This window comes from Lepeophtheirus salmonis, chromosome 5 (genome assembly GCF_016086655.4).
Source record: "Lepeophtheirus salmonis chromosome 5, UVic_Lsal_1.4, whole genome shotgun sequence".
NCBI lineage: Eukaryota > Metazoa > Arthropoda > Copepoda > Siphonostomatoida > Caligidae > Lepeophtheirus > Lepeophtheirus salmonis.
The window spans coordinates 17,914,928-17,929,677 of NC_052135.2; the positions used below are offsets into that span (position 1 = coordinate 17,914,928).

Consider the following 14,750-nt stretch of genomic DNA (forward strand, 5'->3'; position numbering starts at 1 on the left):
TGAAGTAATTTTTATTTCGAAATCCCAGAACCTCTTCTTTATTTGTTCCATTCTGTAACATGATGTGATCGTTATTAGTTAATAAATTATGCATTTTTATCTTTCTCTTCCCAGATCAAAATAAAAGGATTCTTGTATATCACGACCATTAAAATATAATTCGAGTTCAATGAATCACCGTTCAGTACACAAATAAGTTCCAAGAGTACACTAATCGATAGTCTACAATAAAATAAAGAGTATTGGTTGTTGAATATGCACGTCGTTAACTTTATTCTATCACGCTACTTTTCCTACACAAAAAAGAGGGGGAAAAACAGAAAAAAGGGCCTTAAATAAGTTGAAAGTTAGCCAATTCTCCCCAACTATTTCAATATTAGGAATTATTCACACCTTAAAAAAGAGCTAAAACGAATTTAACCAATGAACGTTCAGAAAAAAAAGTACTAATATTTACTACATATGAATCGAATTTGACATATTTTTAAATAATTTTCCAAAATACTTTCATTGATTTTTTTTTAATACTGGTTTTATAGCTCAAAGCGTTATACTTTTGATTCCATATCAATATGAAACAGTTTCAAGCATATTGACTTATATCATTTTTTTATGATATAATGTAGAAATAAATTAATTCCATTTCTATTCTACTTAAAATTATATTTTGTATGTATAGGTTTTGTGGGTATGCATTTTTTCACTACCGAAGAAACAACCATTTTCAAATAACAGTCGTAGAAATTTGATACAATTTTTTATTTTTTTTTGAAATAATTTTTTTTTATTCGAACAGTTTGGATGTTATTTTTTAGTTAGCTTCAGTATTCTTTATAAGAGGTTTCGAGGTGCAATGACTATTTGTATGTACCGATGAAAAAGGTTTTTAAATAAATGTATATTAGGATTCTGATCCTTGAATATTAAAACATAGGAAAAATCCTTTAAGTTCAAGCTCAAAAGCCAAGAACAATAATTAGTTAATTTTCGTCTGGACATTCAAGACTTCTTTACTAATTAATAATTGGGACAGGTTGCTATAAATCTATTTTAGTTTACGATTAATATCGTTACATTTTTGTTAAACATTATGAAATATCTAAGTAGTAATTAGGATGTACTTTCACAAATATCTCTTTAATGAGTTGTTTTTTCATTTAAATATTGTATTCATTATAAAGTATACAATATATATCGGTCGTAGAGATCAAATCAATGTACATATTATATTATGGTGTTTAGAAACCTTTGACTTAGAGAATCATAAATAATTTTTATTTATCCTAATTTGTATTATAGTATATACATTTTGTAATTCCAACAACCTTTTTTGATTGACTCCCGGGTTTATTTTGAAACAGATTGAAATTCCCTCAGTAGTCCTACTACCATAAAATTGTAGACACTGTGGTTTTTATGAAGACAAATACTGAGAAATAGACTTAAGAACTTTTTTCATCCTACCATATGGAAATATAAAAGGACTTGGGTAAAGACAAATTTTCTTATACCCATCTCTCAATACTTCTTCTGATCTCAAGTCGTTCTATCATGAACTCAGAATCATATAAACTCGTCACGACGAAGACGAAGCTTGAGAAATCGGAAGGTATTGCGGATATAGATCTTTTATTCAGATCTAGTTTTATTTCGTGAAAATCCTTAGCTATAAAATCAGCCATCAAAGCTGTACCTAATTAACATAACAATGTAAATGTTTCTAATTCTTTTAAATTTATCAGTGTTTTGAACATTGATTGGTTTAATTAAAATTATTTATTGTTAAGCTGTGAACCATTATTGAATTATAACTCCATAGTTGGGAAGAATCGACTAACTAGTAAGTACCAATTAGTTGTAGCCCTTTTGTTTTATTTCCTTTTGGGAGAAGATCGAATTATTTCCAACTCATTGATACTAGTACAAGTACTACCTTCAAATTAATCGTTACAACGTGAAGTCATTTAGCATAGACTGTGCTACCAAACGTGAGGAAATGTTCTAAATATATTTATTTTATTGGCCATAAAGAAAGAAATACATAGAGATAACTAAGGGATTTCGCGTGGTAGTTTGGCATAGAAACGCTGTAATAGATTTAAATAATCATTCTTTAGCAATGAACGTCAGTTATGGCAAAGGGGAGAAACAAGGATAAAGTACGTTATTACCTTAATTGTATCATATAGCCTTTCCTCCGAAAGAGACAGAAAAAAGGGCCAAAATCATCTGATAGTTAGCCAAATAAGTCAATCATACCAACTGCCATCTTATGTACTCCCAGACTATCATTGTCATATTATTTATCCTCAATTTTTTAAATGAATTACATAATCGTATATTTATTGTATAATATTAAAATCCTCGATAGTATTTTATTCGATACAGTTTTATAATACAAGGCGCTACTTTTATTGTATCACGCAACCTTTCCTCCGAAAAGAAACCGAAAAAAGGCCCGAAATGAATACATTATACCAACAGCAAAAAAAAAATAGCCCCCAACCCAAAAAAAAAAATTATTTAAGGTTTATCGAAAAAATTTAAGAAAAAATAAATCTGAAGGACGCTTCTGCATAACCATATATATTTCGTAATATTAAAATCCATCTATGTAACATTTTATTAGATACCATTTTATTATAATAGCCAAAATTTCTTCCTAGAAATAATAAAATGGCCGATATATATATTATATAAACGACGAGGGATCAACAAGAAATTGTATTCCTGTCCTTTTGGAAACGGAACTTAAGTTAAATATAACTTATTACTTTGTGTATTTATCAAAAAGAATAATTAATGAAATAGGCATGACGTATCAAGGGAGAAGAGGGAAGACTGCTGACAACAAAATACAAAGAGATTTCCAGTGTTAGCGAGGTAGCCCCCTGGATACATATTACCTATTAATATTTTTTTTAAGCATTGCTGCTACGTATTCGTGACTCCTTTCCTATCTTCTGATCTTTTAGTTATTGCTATTACTTAATATATGTATAAAGTAGAAATGATTATGTACTAATAAGAATATATACGTATTCCTATTAAATCACATCGTTGCCTTATTCCTCCACGTCTCTTCTCTCCTCATTTCTCTCGGTCGTCCTGGATTCCTTTATTTAGTTGTGGGTGTCCCTTCAACCTCGGCAAGACACAACAATCGCTATGCATAGCTATGGTAGCCAAAATTTCTTTCAAAAAGAAATGATAAAATCGTCAATATATACTCGTACATAAAAATGGCAAGGAATCAACAGGAAATTTTTCCTGTCTTTATGGAAACGAAGCATAAGTAGAGTTGAGTAGTTTGTAATGAAAAAACTAGTTGTAAAAAAAGAAAAGGAAAAACGGTTTTTGTGCGTGTTATTATTATTTTTTTTGTCCTTTTTGTCCCTCTGAAGTATGAATTATTGCTAATCTGTGTTTAAAATTGTTTCAAAAAGGCATACTAAGATAAATATATATGAATTTAAAATTAATAACGATATGTTACCTACGCTAATGCTATTTTAAATACAGAAAGTTATCCACTAATTAGCTGTAATTCATTTTCTACCCCCAAAATTATATAAAAGGCATCTGATATTAGCATGAGACTTAACTCAGGTGTGCCATATGTCTCGCTCTCGGTTCTTTTTTTTAATACAAACTACTCAGCTTTAAGAATAACTAAAGAAGGGATCTATGTAACAAAAAAACTCAATAGAGCGATTAGAAAAGGAAAAAATAGTTGATGTGTGTGCTCTTTCTTCTCTTTTGTTCATTATTTAATAAGTCGTGGGGGTGTTAACATATCCCTCTAAAAGAAGAATCTTCCCTATCTTTCGTTTAAATTGATTTAAAAATGAATTTATATACAAAGATATTATTTTTCAAGCCCAAATGCTATTTTATGTATTAAGGTTATCCTTTATATGGCAGTAATTCATTTTCTCCTTCCATTATCATAAAATAGGAGTGTGTATCATTAACTAGGGTATTAATTCAGTAAAACCATATTTCTCGCTCCCCCCTTCTCTTCGCCCTCTTACACAAATCTAATCCCTTAGTACCTAATCCTTATTACTTTGCTTATTTATCAAAAAAAAAAAAAAATTATGAAATAGCCATTACGTATCAAGTGAGACGAGGCAATTGACAGCTGACAACAAAGGATATTTTTGTGTTAGTGATGTAACACCGTTACAGTAATGTCTTGAAATACGAGTATCCCCATCATACTAATTTTTATTAAGGTACAAACTGGTTGAGAGATTGGGGCGTCAGCTGGGGGTGGGCTGTACGGGCATATGCTTTGTTATGGCGATCTTTCAAATTTGATGCACAATCTAGTGTTCAAATAGACTAAACAATCAAATACTCATGAAAAGTGTGACGATTGCAGGTGCAAATTACAATTACTCCATCTATATGCAACCAGGTAAGGTAATTTTGGCATCATTGCATTTTTCAGCTAAAATTAAATAATATTTATTAAATAAGAATTACATTTTTTTAAACATTATAATTTTTTGTTAAATACCTACTTCATAAAGAAGAAAATATGGAGTATTTTTGTAGTAGTGCTCTAACCTTAATTTTGGAAACTGTTCATGCTGAATTCAAATTATAGTTAACTATAACATACCCCAGGGGCATCCGCAGGATTATATATATATATATACATATTTTTTTTAGGAGGGGGAGCTTGGTTTTTCGCATTAAAAAAACACATTTTTTGTAAAAAATTGAAAAAGTAAATTTATTTGAATAAAATTTCAAAAATTAAATTTTTTGAAAAAAAAATTGAAATATATATTCATATATTAAATATATTTTGGAAAAAAATTCAAATATTTATTCAAATATTAAATTTTTTGAATAGAAATTTCCAAAATCCAAAACTATTTACAAAAAATTTAATTTTATCGGAAAAATATTTCAAAAATTTAAAGTTACTTAGTAAAAAAATTTTTTTTTTTAAATTTTCAAATGTTAACTAAAAAATTCAAATATTAATTTTTTGCAAAAAAAAATCAAAAATCCACAGTTGTTAACAATATTTAAATTAAATTCCATTCTAAAAAATTTCAAATGTAACATTTTTTTGTTGAAACATTTTAAAAATTAAATTAAATTTAAATAATTAATTTTTTTGAAAAGAAATTTCAAATATTTTTTTTTTTACAAAAGGCAAAGATTCCTTAATATGTGAGGGAAGCTACAGCCCCTCCAGCCCAGCCTCTGTAACCCAAGATAGGTAGGTAATATGTTTGAGAGTCAAATAAATATATGTATACATATTATGTAGTATTTTTTTAAATACAAAATTAAAGAATACTGTTAGAGTCCATTATTCATTTCCTGGTTCTTGTGTGTAATGGGTATGCTTCATTAAATTGTATGTGTTTCTATGTATATATGAAATATGTGGAAGTCTAGATCAAAATGTGAGGTGTACAACGTACATACGTACAAGGTAAGTAAAATTAATTCTTCGTAAAAAAAATATATAAATATATTCTTATAGAGAGGAACTATCACATTTGATAACCAGATTTTTATAATAAAACTATTTAACGTTTCCGTGTCACTTCATGGTCCATCAACAACCACTTACTTAATCACACAGATAATTATTTAAAAAAAGACGAAGTAAGGAGTGACATATCAATAGAATAGGTGTAAAACCCATCCTTATATCCATCTTTTCTTGTAACTTATTAGTTATTATAAATCTAAATCTCTTAGAAACAATAATTAGGTATGTTAGAATAAATGTCAAATAGATTTGTTTTCCTTTATAACCTGTTTTAACTAGTAGATAATGATAAAAAATACATTTTGGTACCCAAATCATGTATCTATCTTCAGTTGTGACCAATTATCATAGAAATTTTATACCTTTTCTTCCTACTAATTATTGTTATAACCTCAACTAAAATCTGTGATCTAATAAAATATGGTATTCCAATAAAACGACACAACTTTCTTAAAAATGAATTGAATGAAATTTTCAGGAATTACAGAGTTCAGTTTTGTGCAACAGATGAGAATTTTACATACCTGCAATTGAATTGTATAATATGAAATTCGAGTACATAAATATCGTCCCATGCTCTTCAGACAATTAATGATGGTTTTGAAGAAAAGAAAGAGGTTAAAAATTAAGACCAAGTACTTTGATATTGCGCAGTAATAGAGATTGAAGGTGCTGATGTCGGATTAAACATTTTCTATTTCGCATAAACAAATTAGTTGAAAACTTTACCAAAGACTAGAAAAATAAATGTGTTGACATCCATTATACCTTTTGTTTGACCTATTACAGCTTGTTTATTATTTTGAAGGCTATTTTGAGATGACTTATTTTTTTAGCAAATGGTGCGAATAAACGGATTGATTTTTTTAAATCTGAGTGAAAGATTAAGAATTTGTATACATTAAATATAATCTATGTGATATTGATTTCCCCTAATTAATTAATGAAAATCCAGCATTTTTATGAGGATCCCCAAAATACTTCTAAACTACCGTGCACGCCTCCTGCAAGTTTTTTTCTCTCCGTAAATCGGCATTTTGTAACATACCTACAATAATGTTCTTTATCAAATATATTCGATTGCACAACCTACGGTTGTTTTATTATTATTGTTGTTGTTATTGATGTTACTGGCAACTTCTTCCTACAGAATCATCCACTCTACACCATACACAAACAACAATCTTGTAAGGACAAATAGAGGAAGCTGAAGGAAGGGGGGAGGGTATCAAAAAACCAGAGTTGCTCGTCTCCAAAGAATAGCTTGATTTTTTTTTTTTTATAAACATAATTATACATTTCATTCGTTAAGAATGCTTCTAATAGTTCAACAACTATGTTGCTCAGTCTTCACCTTATCATTCCTCCTTCACCTACCAAGTGCTGTTGAATCTTTCTTGAGGGAAGAAAAAAATCCTGGTGGAATTACAAACAGTGCTGCTCTATTCGAAAAATATTTCGATTGGAAACTTAAAACCTGGCCCACTTGGGCCTCTATGAAAGGATATCATGACTATGATTCGGAATGGGAGGATTTGTCTCTTTCGGGATTTGAAAAGAGACGCTCAGATATTAAAGACTTTTATGAAGAAGTTCAAAATATATTATCCGATTCAGAGTCCACGGACGATAATCATTTTCTAAACGTCCTCAAATGGGAATTAGGGATTGCTCTCGAAGGCTATCAATGGAAACATTTTGTGTTCTCTAATTCTAATTTTCTTTCCGGGATCTTTCGTGAAATTCCTCTTGTTTTTTCAGCTCGTGGTTGTTTACGATGGACTCATGAAAATAATACTATCGCCAATCTTAAAAAATTAAAAAAAGTTCCTAGGTTATTAATCCAAGTTCATGATTTGCTTTCATATGGGATGCATATGGGTCTAAGTTATTCAGCAGAGGCTTTTGATCGCATTGATTTTGATAATATTAACCAAAATCAACTCAAAGAAATGTTTGGTAGATCCCCGAATCGAGCTTTGAAGAAAGAGGCATTCGAAGTGATAGATGAACAAGTTATACCAGCATTACAATACCTTGGAAATTTCATTCAAGAGTCTTACCAAGTCCGTTCACATCCAGGAATTTCATCTCTCCCAAATGGAAAAGAAAGATATGAGGCCATACTCAAATATCACACAAACATCGAGGATGTGACAGCTCACCAAGTCCATGAAATGGGACTCAAAGAAGTGGCGTCAATCAGAGCTGATTTTCTATCTGATATAAAAAGAGTTCTTAGAATCCAAAGTCTAGGCAACATGACCGTGGAAGATATTTTCAGGAAGGCAAGAGAGCATCCAAGTATGAAATATAAGACTGAGGATCAGCTTTTGGATACTCACAAAAAGATGGTCTACGAGAAAATATATCCCAAATTAAAGAATATTTTCCATCAAAGCGTGCTGGATGAATTAGCACTTGTTAATGTAATCTCCGATAGCAAAACTGGATTGAGTTATTATAAAACGTCTAGTTTCGACGGCTCAAGAAATGGCTCATTCATCATTGGCACACAAGTATTAGGGAATCAACTTAAATTCACTGCCATGCCTCTTTCACTTCACGAAGCAGTTCCAGGGCATCATTTGCAGTTTTCTTACTCTCAAGGGCAAAAATTCCCTAAATTTTTGCAAAATAGTTTGACTCCGGATTTTGCTGCAATTCCAGGACAATTAGGGAGTCCTACATCTTTTATAGAGGGATGGGGCCTCTACTCTGAATTCCTAGGTCTTGAAATGGGACTCTTTGAAGAAAATCCATTACAACTAATCGGTTACTATTCCTTCAGCCTTTTAAGAGCCTCTCGATTGGTCGTTGATACGGGACTACATGGATTAGGATGGTCTCGACACAAAGCAATTCGATATTTAGATCAAAATACGGGTTTTACACACTCCGCCAATTCCTTTTCCATTGATCGATACATCGTTTGGCCAGGTCAGGCCACGTCCTATAAAATTGGGGAAATGAAAATCCGTGATCTGCGTGTGAGCTTAAGTGAGACTCTATCGGATCGTTTTGATATAAAAGACTTTCATAGTGCTGTATTGGATTGTTACGGGCCATTGCATCTTTTAGAGAGGTGTATTCGATCCAAAATGGAATGATGAAACTATTTATTTCTTGTTTCAATCAGTATTTAAGCCGAAAGGCAAATCACCTTATGTGCATTATCCATTTATTATACGAACGCATAGTATTTATTGATTTTTTGAATAAGCTAATGACAGATTGATTTTTTTTGTTTATTCATAACTATAATTTATTGCCTGTGAGCTTCATGATTAATGCATTTTTTTATGTATTGCGAGATAATCGTCTTTAAATAAAAAAACCCCTTTTATAATCGGTGGTGAAATACTTAATAAACCTTTGTTAATTATCAAAACCAAATAGGGCGAGATACAAATCAATGTACGAATAAGTGTAAAATCAAGCGTTTTTCGTTGTTTTTAGGGCTGTAAATCGTAGGAATTTTAGGTATGCAAACAAAACTCTAAAAATGACATGGTAACCCTGATAATTTGAAGATTAATATAGAAGAATTTAATTTTTATGTATTTTTTTTTAACAAAAATATAAAAATTAAATTTCAAAATCCACTGCTATTAATAAAAAATTAAATTTTTGAAAAACAAATTCAAAAATATAGCTATTAACAAAAAATTTTAAAAATTAAATTTCAAGTATTACATTTTTTTTGAAAATAATTCAAAACCCCGCAGCTATTTACAAAAAATAAGTTTTTTTTGAAAAAAAAAATCAAAAAGGCTTTTCTCACAAAATATTTTTTTTTTGGAAAAAAAGTTCCAAAATTCACAGATGTTCACAAAAAATTTCCTTTTTTCCATGAAATGAAATTTAAAAAAATCAAATATTAAACTTTCTACGAAAAAGCAAAAAATCCTTCATTTGGAAGGGACTACAGCCCCTCCAGCCCACATCCTACGGACGCCCTTGTGATCAATGATATCTGCTTTGAAAATAAATGAAAAATACTTTCCATGTTGCCAACAACAATCAAAACTCGCATGCTAAAAAATGCTTAGGATTTAAAACCCAAATTATACCAATGCTGGCTTAGATATTGAGCGGAAAACGAATGCTGTTCATGATTTCTGTTAATCTTTGAGTGCCCAGACGGAAAAAATTGAACAATTAACATAAAAAACTAATTGAACGCCTTTCAATTAGCTCTTCATTTGCTCCCTGTTTTTTTTTGTTTTTTTTTTTTTTATTACTCTCTAAAGACCTATTTTACTCAAAGATAGATAAAGCTAAAACAAAGTGGGGCAATGACGATCCGTGATCAGTTTTTGTCTAAATCTATTTGGCTACTAGAATACTTGTTTGTCTACTAGGGAGCGCTGAAGGTATCATAAATTATTTTAAACTAACCATTCCTGAATTAATTTAACATAAATTCGACGTTAATTAAGAGATAAAAAATACATACGTCAAATGTTTAAATGACATTATCTGTGGTACCTCAACGCATACATATTGGGAGGATTTTTTTTTACATAATTAAGTTTTTTTGTTTTTTTTATTGTAAATTTTAATTTTGTGGAAAAATATTTCATAAATGAAATTTCAAATATTAATTTTTGGAAAAAAATTAAAAAAAGTCATATTTATTCACAGAAAATTTAATTTTTAAAATTTGGTGGCTACAACATCTCCAACCCACCCTCTTCGGACGCTCCTGATAAATATAAAATAATCACAAATTTTACGTTCATTCCCTTTTATAAGAGGTTGCAAAGATGAATGTCCCATAGATTGTTACGTTCTATAATAGAAACAATTTTATTACAATATTATTATAATATATATTAATTGATAATTATAATTAATTACATTTCCTGTATGTCTAAAAGACATGCAATTTAAATGTATAACATATCTTGTTAAATACCCGCTTCCTTTTGACTAAATGGAAAAACAATCATTTTTTTTAAATATTGTAATCGTTTTTTATATTTAAAAATTGATTATAATTTAATACTGCGATTGAAGTTTTGTTTATTCGATAAAAAAAACAGTTTATTTGTGGAGTAGATACAATTGCAATATCTGTGTATATATCATATGTTAATTTAGTGTTTGACTTTCATGACTGTACGAGTGATATTTACATTTTTATAAATGTAAAGCATGAACGTAAACACAATCTTGAACAAAAATCAAGCAAACGAGAAAATCCCAATGTATTTTATTAATACATACAGCCCAAGGTTTATATATTTCTATTTACCTTGATACAGCGTAATATTTCATAGACATACTTGATCAATTATATTCAAATTTGTAGGACAAGTTAAGATCCCCAAGAATTTTAGTTATAGTTTAGAAGCTTTATTTGATTAAAGGGACTTAGATTGCCCCCGATATATTCCCTTTCAAATACATACAATCTGTAAATTTCTCATTATTTATCAATTTTGGCTAATTCAATTGCAATTTCCGATGCCTCTTAAGAATTAATATGAATAATTTGTCGATAGAAATGGACAATAATTTATCAAAGAATATCAATGGAATCTACCTTCAATTTAGGGAAAAATTATTCTAGCTTTGTTGTTATGTTGACGGGCAACACAAAAATATTTTTTGTAATGGCGTATTTGTGTAAATGGAGTCAAATTCCGCAAAAGGACCTCCAAGTGTTATTTTATGAACTGCGTATTTATTTTAATATCTTATAATCTTCACGTTATGTTTGTCACATCATTAAAGTATTGTACTTATTATGACAACAGAAAAAGGATTGAATGAATCAAAAAGGCCTGATATGTCTTCTAATAATAATATTTTTATTTATATCCGTATCAATTGAAAAGATAAAAAAAAAAAATGAATTGAAAATTTGATATTAAATAAATATATATTTGTAAGTGTAGTTCCATATTTTACGAATCATTTTTCCTCATATGGGCTGAAAATGAACAAAAAATCAAGAGTGAACACGATTAGAAAGTATGATAAACTACGTACTGAGATCCCCATGGAGTATGAACAACACCTTCCTTCTTCTGTATCCGATCAATTCCTTCACAAATGTCAGAATCTGATACAAATAGGAAATATTCTAAAACAAATATGGTGGCATTTGCAGAGCTAAATACATTTTTGACTGGCATGTCATTTGCCATGAGTTTCCCTATAAAGAAAGGAACATTAGTAGGGTTAAATAATTAGGAATTAATTGAATTACCATCCTTTTTAACAAGATTAATTTCCTTTCCATTTAACATTTTAATCTTCAAACCCTCTCCACTAATTGCAGGATCCTCGTGATTCACCTTTCCATTAGAGACTTGAGCTCCTAAAATTAGTTTTTGTGTTACAGGATCCCCATAAATAGGATCCACCGTATCCGTGGGTTTAGACAAAGCAAATGTTTGATCATCAACCGTAAAGCCAGTCCATTGTGTCACTAAGAATATTAATATGTAATGTACGTATTTGTAACAAAAATAAATAAGATTTTTACCATTGGTATTTTCTTCTCCTAGTGGAGAGGTTAGTAAATGTTCGTAGATATGGAATAAAGTGTCCACTTCTTTTCCTTGAGCCAAGTTTTTAATCTCCTCATCCAACTTAGGAAGAGATAGCTTTTCAACATCCATTGTAGACGACATCTCAAACGTTGATACTAGAATGAATATAATAATCATTATCAAAGACATTGTTACTCTATCACATCATTCTCTACATGCAAATACATGTTGTGAAACATCTGTATATGACCTATGTCTCTCTGCCTATTATAAGTAATAATCATATACTTATGTGTTGTAAAGTGTACCTAAGTAGTAGGGATATACTAACATCATACAGTAACATTAGGAAGGTTTCTTTTTCAAGTTTTTTTGTTCTTCAAATTTCGATAACAGATAGTGAGGAAAAGATATGAAGCCATAAGAAAATAACCAGGCTTGTGAACAGAACACAAAATTAAACGGCGTTCAATTAACGTAACGCTAAACGGAACGGATTTTTTTAATTTTTTTGAACGCTCAAAATGAGATTTTTACGTTCCCTTACTTACAAAAAAAATCATGTATCAAAGCTTATATATTTTTTTAGTTGTTTTTAGTTTTAAGATCTTAGTCTTGTTGACATGTGGAACCTCATCTACCGTGTAGATGAGATAGTGGTCGTTTCTGGACTAGTCCACGGTCCAGTTTTTCTGGTCTTGTTGCTCTGCTGGGCACTAATCAAATCAGCTATACTTTGCCTTTTGGTTCTTTAGGAGAGTTGAATATTATTTTATATGATAAAAAACAATATTTCTTGCGTGGAGAGAAAAGATATCATGTAAAGATCATGTTAAATTAAGAGGTTGTGTTTTTTTATATTGTTTTAAAGCTTTAAGTCAAGATTAAAGATTAAAATAGCATTGTTCTTTATTTTGTATTAAACTATTTTGATCTGATGATCAGCGTATTGTGCCCATCTTTCTTTCTTTTTTTTAACAGAATGAAGAATGAGATATAAACAAAAAAAATAAAACAATGCTCAACAGTCACCGTTATTCCCTCTTTTGCTCCATTAGATGATTTTAAAAATAACTGTAGTAATATTTTTGATACGTTGGAAAATTGTCTATTCAAATGGTATAATACAAAATAAGTAACAAGAACTTTAAGCAATTCATTTGGAATTATAATTGGAATTCATTTTATCTGTTTCTTTTAGTGGTTAATTAGTAATTTTACCTTGCTTCGAACTATGCCCGAGATATGCGAACAACAGCAGACATCAATGCACAGTGCACAGCCATATCATACCATATCACAACTTTTCCTCACTAGTCGTGACAAAAGTTGAAAAACGAACCAGCCTAATCTATGTGTATCACACATTATTACACTCTCCATACATCGACGAATAATATATAATGACTCATAAATATTACTTCCGTCAATTATGTACATCTTTATTTGTCATTCTGTTTTGGATAATTAATTAATTTATATTCATTACTGTATCCCTTGTATATAGTCATTAAATTATCATTTCTTTATGAGGAAAGTCTTTAACTTTGTCAAAAAACAAAATTGAGCAACTCGAATTTATGATTTGATTGTTTAAATATTTCAAATATCCAAAAGTTTTTATCTATTCAAAGGAAAATGTATCGGTCATTTAGATCCGTTTGGGTGTATCCAAATTTATTCGGATCTGATACAATATATATATTTTGTCAATTTGCTTAAGGTCTCCCATGTATGTGGATGTTAAGTTTGAAGAAAATTACTCACTTCAAAAGTAAATAGACTGACTCTATGTTACTTATGACTAATTGAAGACATAAAACATCTGTTGATTGAGAATGTAAACCCAGTTTTCTGAGTCACCCCTACTTCTATTTAACTACTAGTGTTGGGACTTGGTCAAGACCGCATTTTGTTAAGGTATGGTCCTTAAAGATTTTTTTTAGTCCAATTTGCATCAATATTTTGATCTCAGACCGTAGAACGAAATTGAATCATTTTCAAATCGTGGACCGATTTTATGAGTCTCAATCTATGGACCAATTGTCTTCCCACTCCTGATGTATGTGTTGTACAAATATGATTTATGCAACACTGTAGGTCGATGTTCACAATTTTGAAACACACATGGCGTCATTAGTAATTCATCTATGGAATCATTATAGAACAAATATTAAATGAAAGAGATCCAGGCCGAATTTTTCTCTGAGACCGATCTAGACCCAATTATTCTTTGAGACCGGTACATACCAAACTATTTTACAGAGACCGAATAAGTTCAGTCCTCTACAAATCATAATTGATCTAGGATTTTCCGACCAGAACCCAGCACTAATACTTATCTATATCAAATGATGATAAATTATGTTAACCTAGTTTAGGTGAACAACTGTTCTCTTTTTGTGTTTTATTCGGGAACTTTTTTTAAATTTATGAGGGGTTAAGTTACGCATCGTCAAACATTGCAAATTGTCAGACTTGTAACGGTTACGTCAAAACAATTCTTTAGTACTTCAACATAGGATATCTAAAGAGACTGTTATGTAATTTTCACACATTTCTAAATAATCCTGTAAAATTTCAAATCGAATGGTGAAGTACTTTTTGAGTATCAGAACTTTAAAGGTCCTAATAATATGCAGTTAAAATTAAACCCTGATTTATTTTCTAGTTTGTGATAATGTGAAGATATTTTATCTCCATTTCGTTATATTAGAACA

General features: G+C 30.0%; 1 protein-coding gene across 1 annotated transcript; it reads right to left on the bottom strand.

The window, feature by feature from the left end:
- Positions 1 to 11,322: 11,322 nt before the first annotated feature.
- LOC121118492 (uncharacterized) lies at positions 11,323 to 12,305 on the bottom strand. The gene is made up of 4 exons (XM_040713073.2): positions 12,024 to 12,305; positions 11,745 to 11,966; positions 11,525 to 11,690; positions 11,323 to 11,465 (listed from the first exon to the last, which is right to left on the bottom strand). Exons 1-4 carry the CDS (start codon positions 12,217 to 12,219, stop codon positions 11,447 to 11,449), a joined length of 603 nt encoding a protein of 200 aa, XP_040569007.1. The 5' UTR covers positions 12,220 to 12,305; the 3' UTR covers positions 11,323 to 11,446.
- Positions 12,306 to 14,750: the final 2,445 nt, after the last annotated feature.

What these genes read in the sequence shown, in the direction of transcription:
- LOC121118492 (XM_040713073.2), bottom strand. Translation starts at nt 12,219, where the DNA reads ATGTCTTTGATAATGATTATTATATTCATTCTAGTATCAACGTTTGAG. An exon ending in AGGAGAAGAAAATACCAATG is followed by an intron (nt 11,967 to 12,023) that starts GTAAAAATCTTA and finishes TAATATTCTTAG; the next exon opens with TGACACAATGGACTGGCTTT. An exon ending in TAATCTTGTTAAAAAGGATG is followed by an intron (nt 11,691 to 11,744) that starts GTAATTCAATTA and finishes CTTTCTTTATAG; the next exon opens with GGAAACTCATGGCAAATGAC.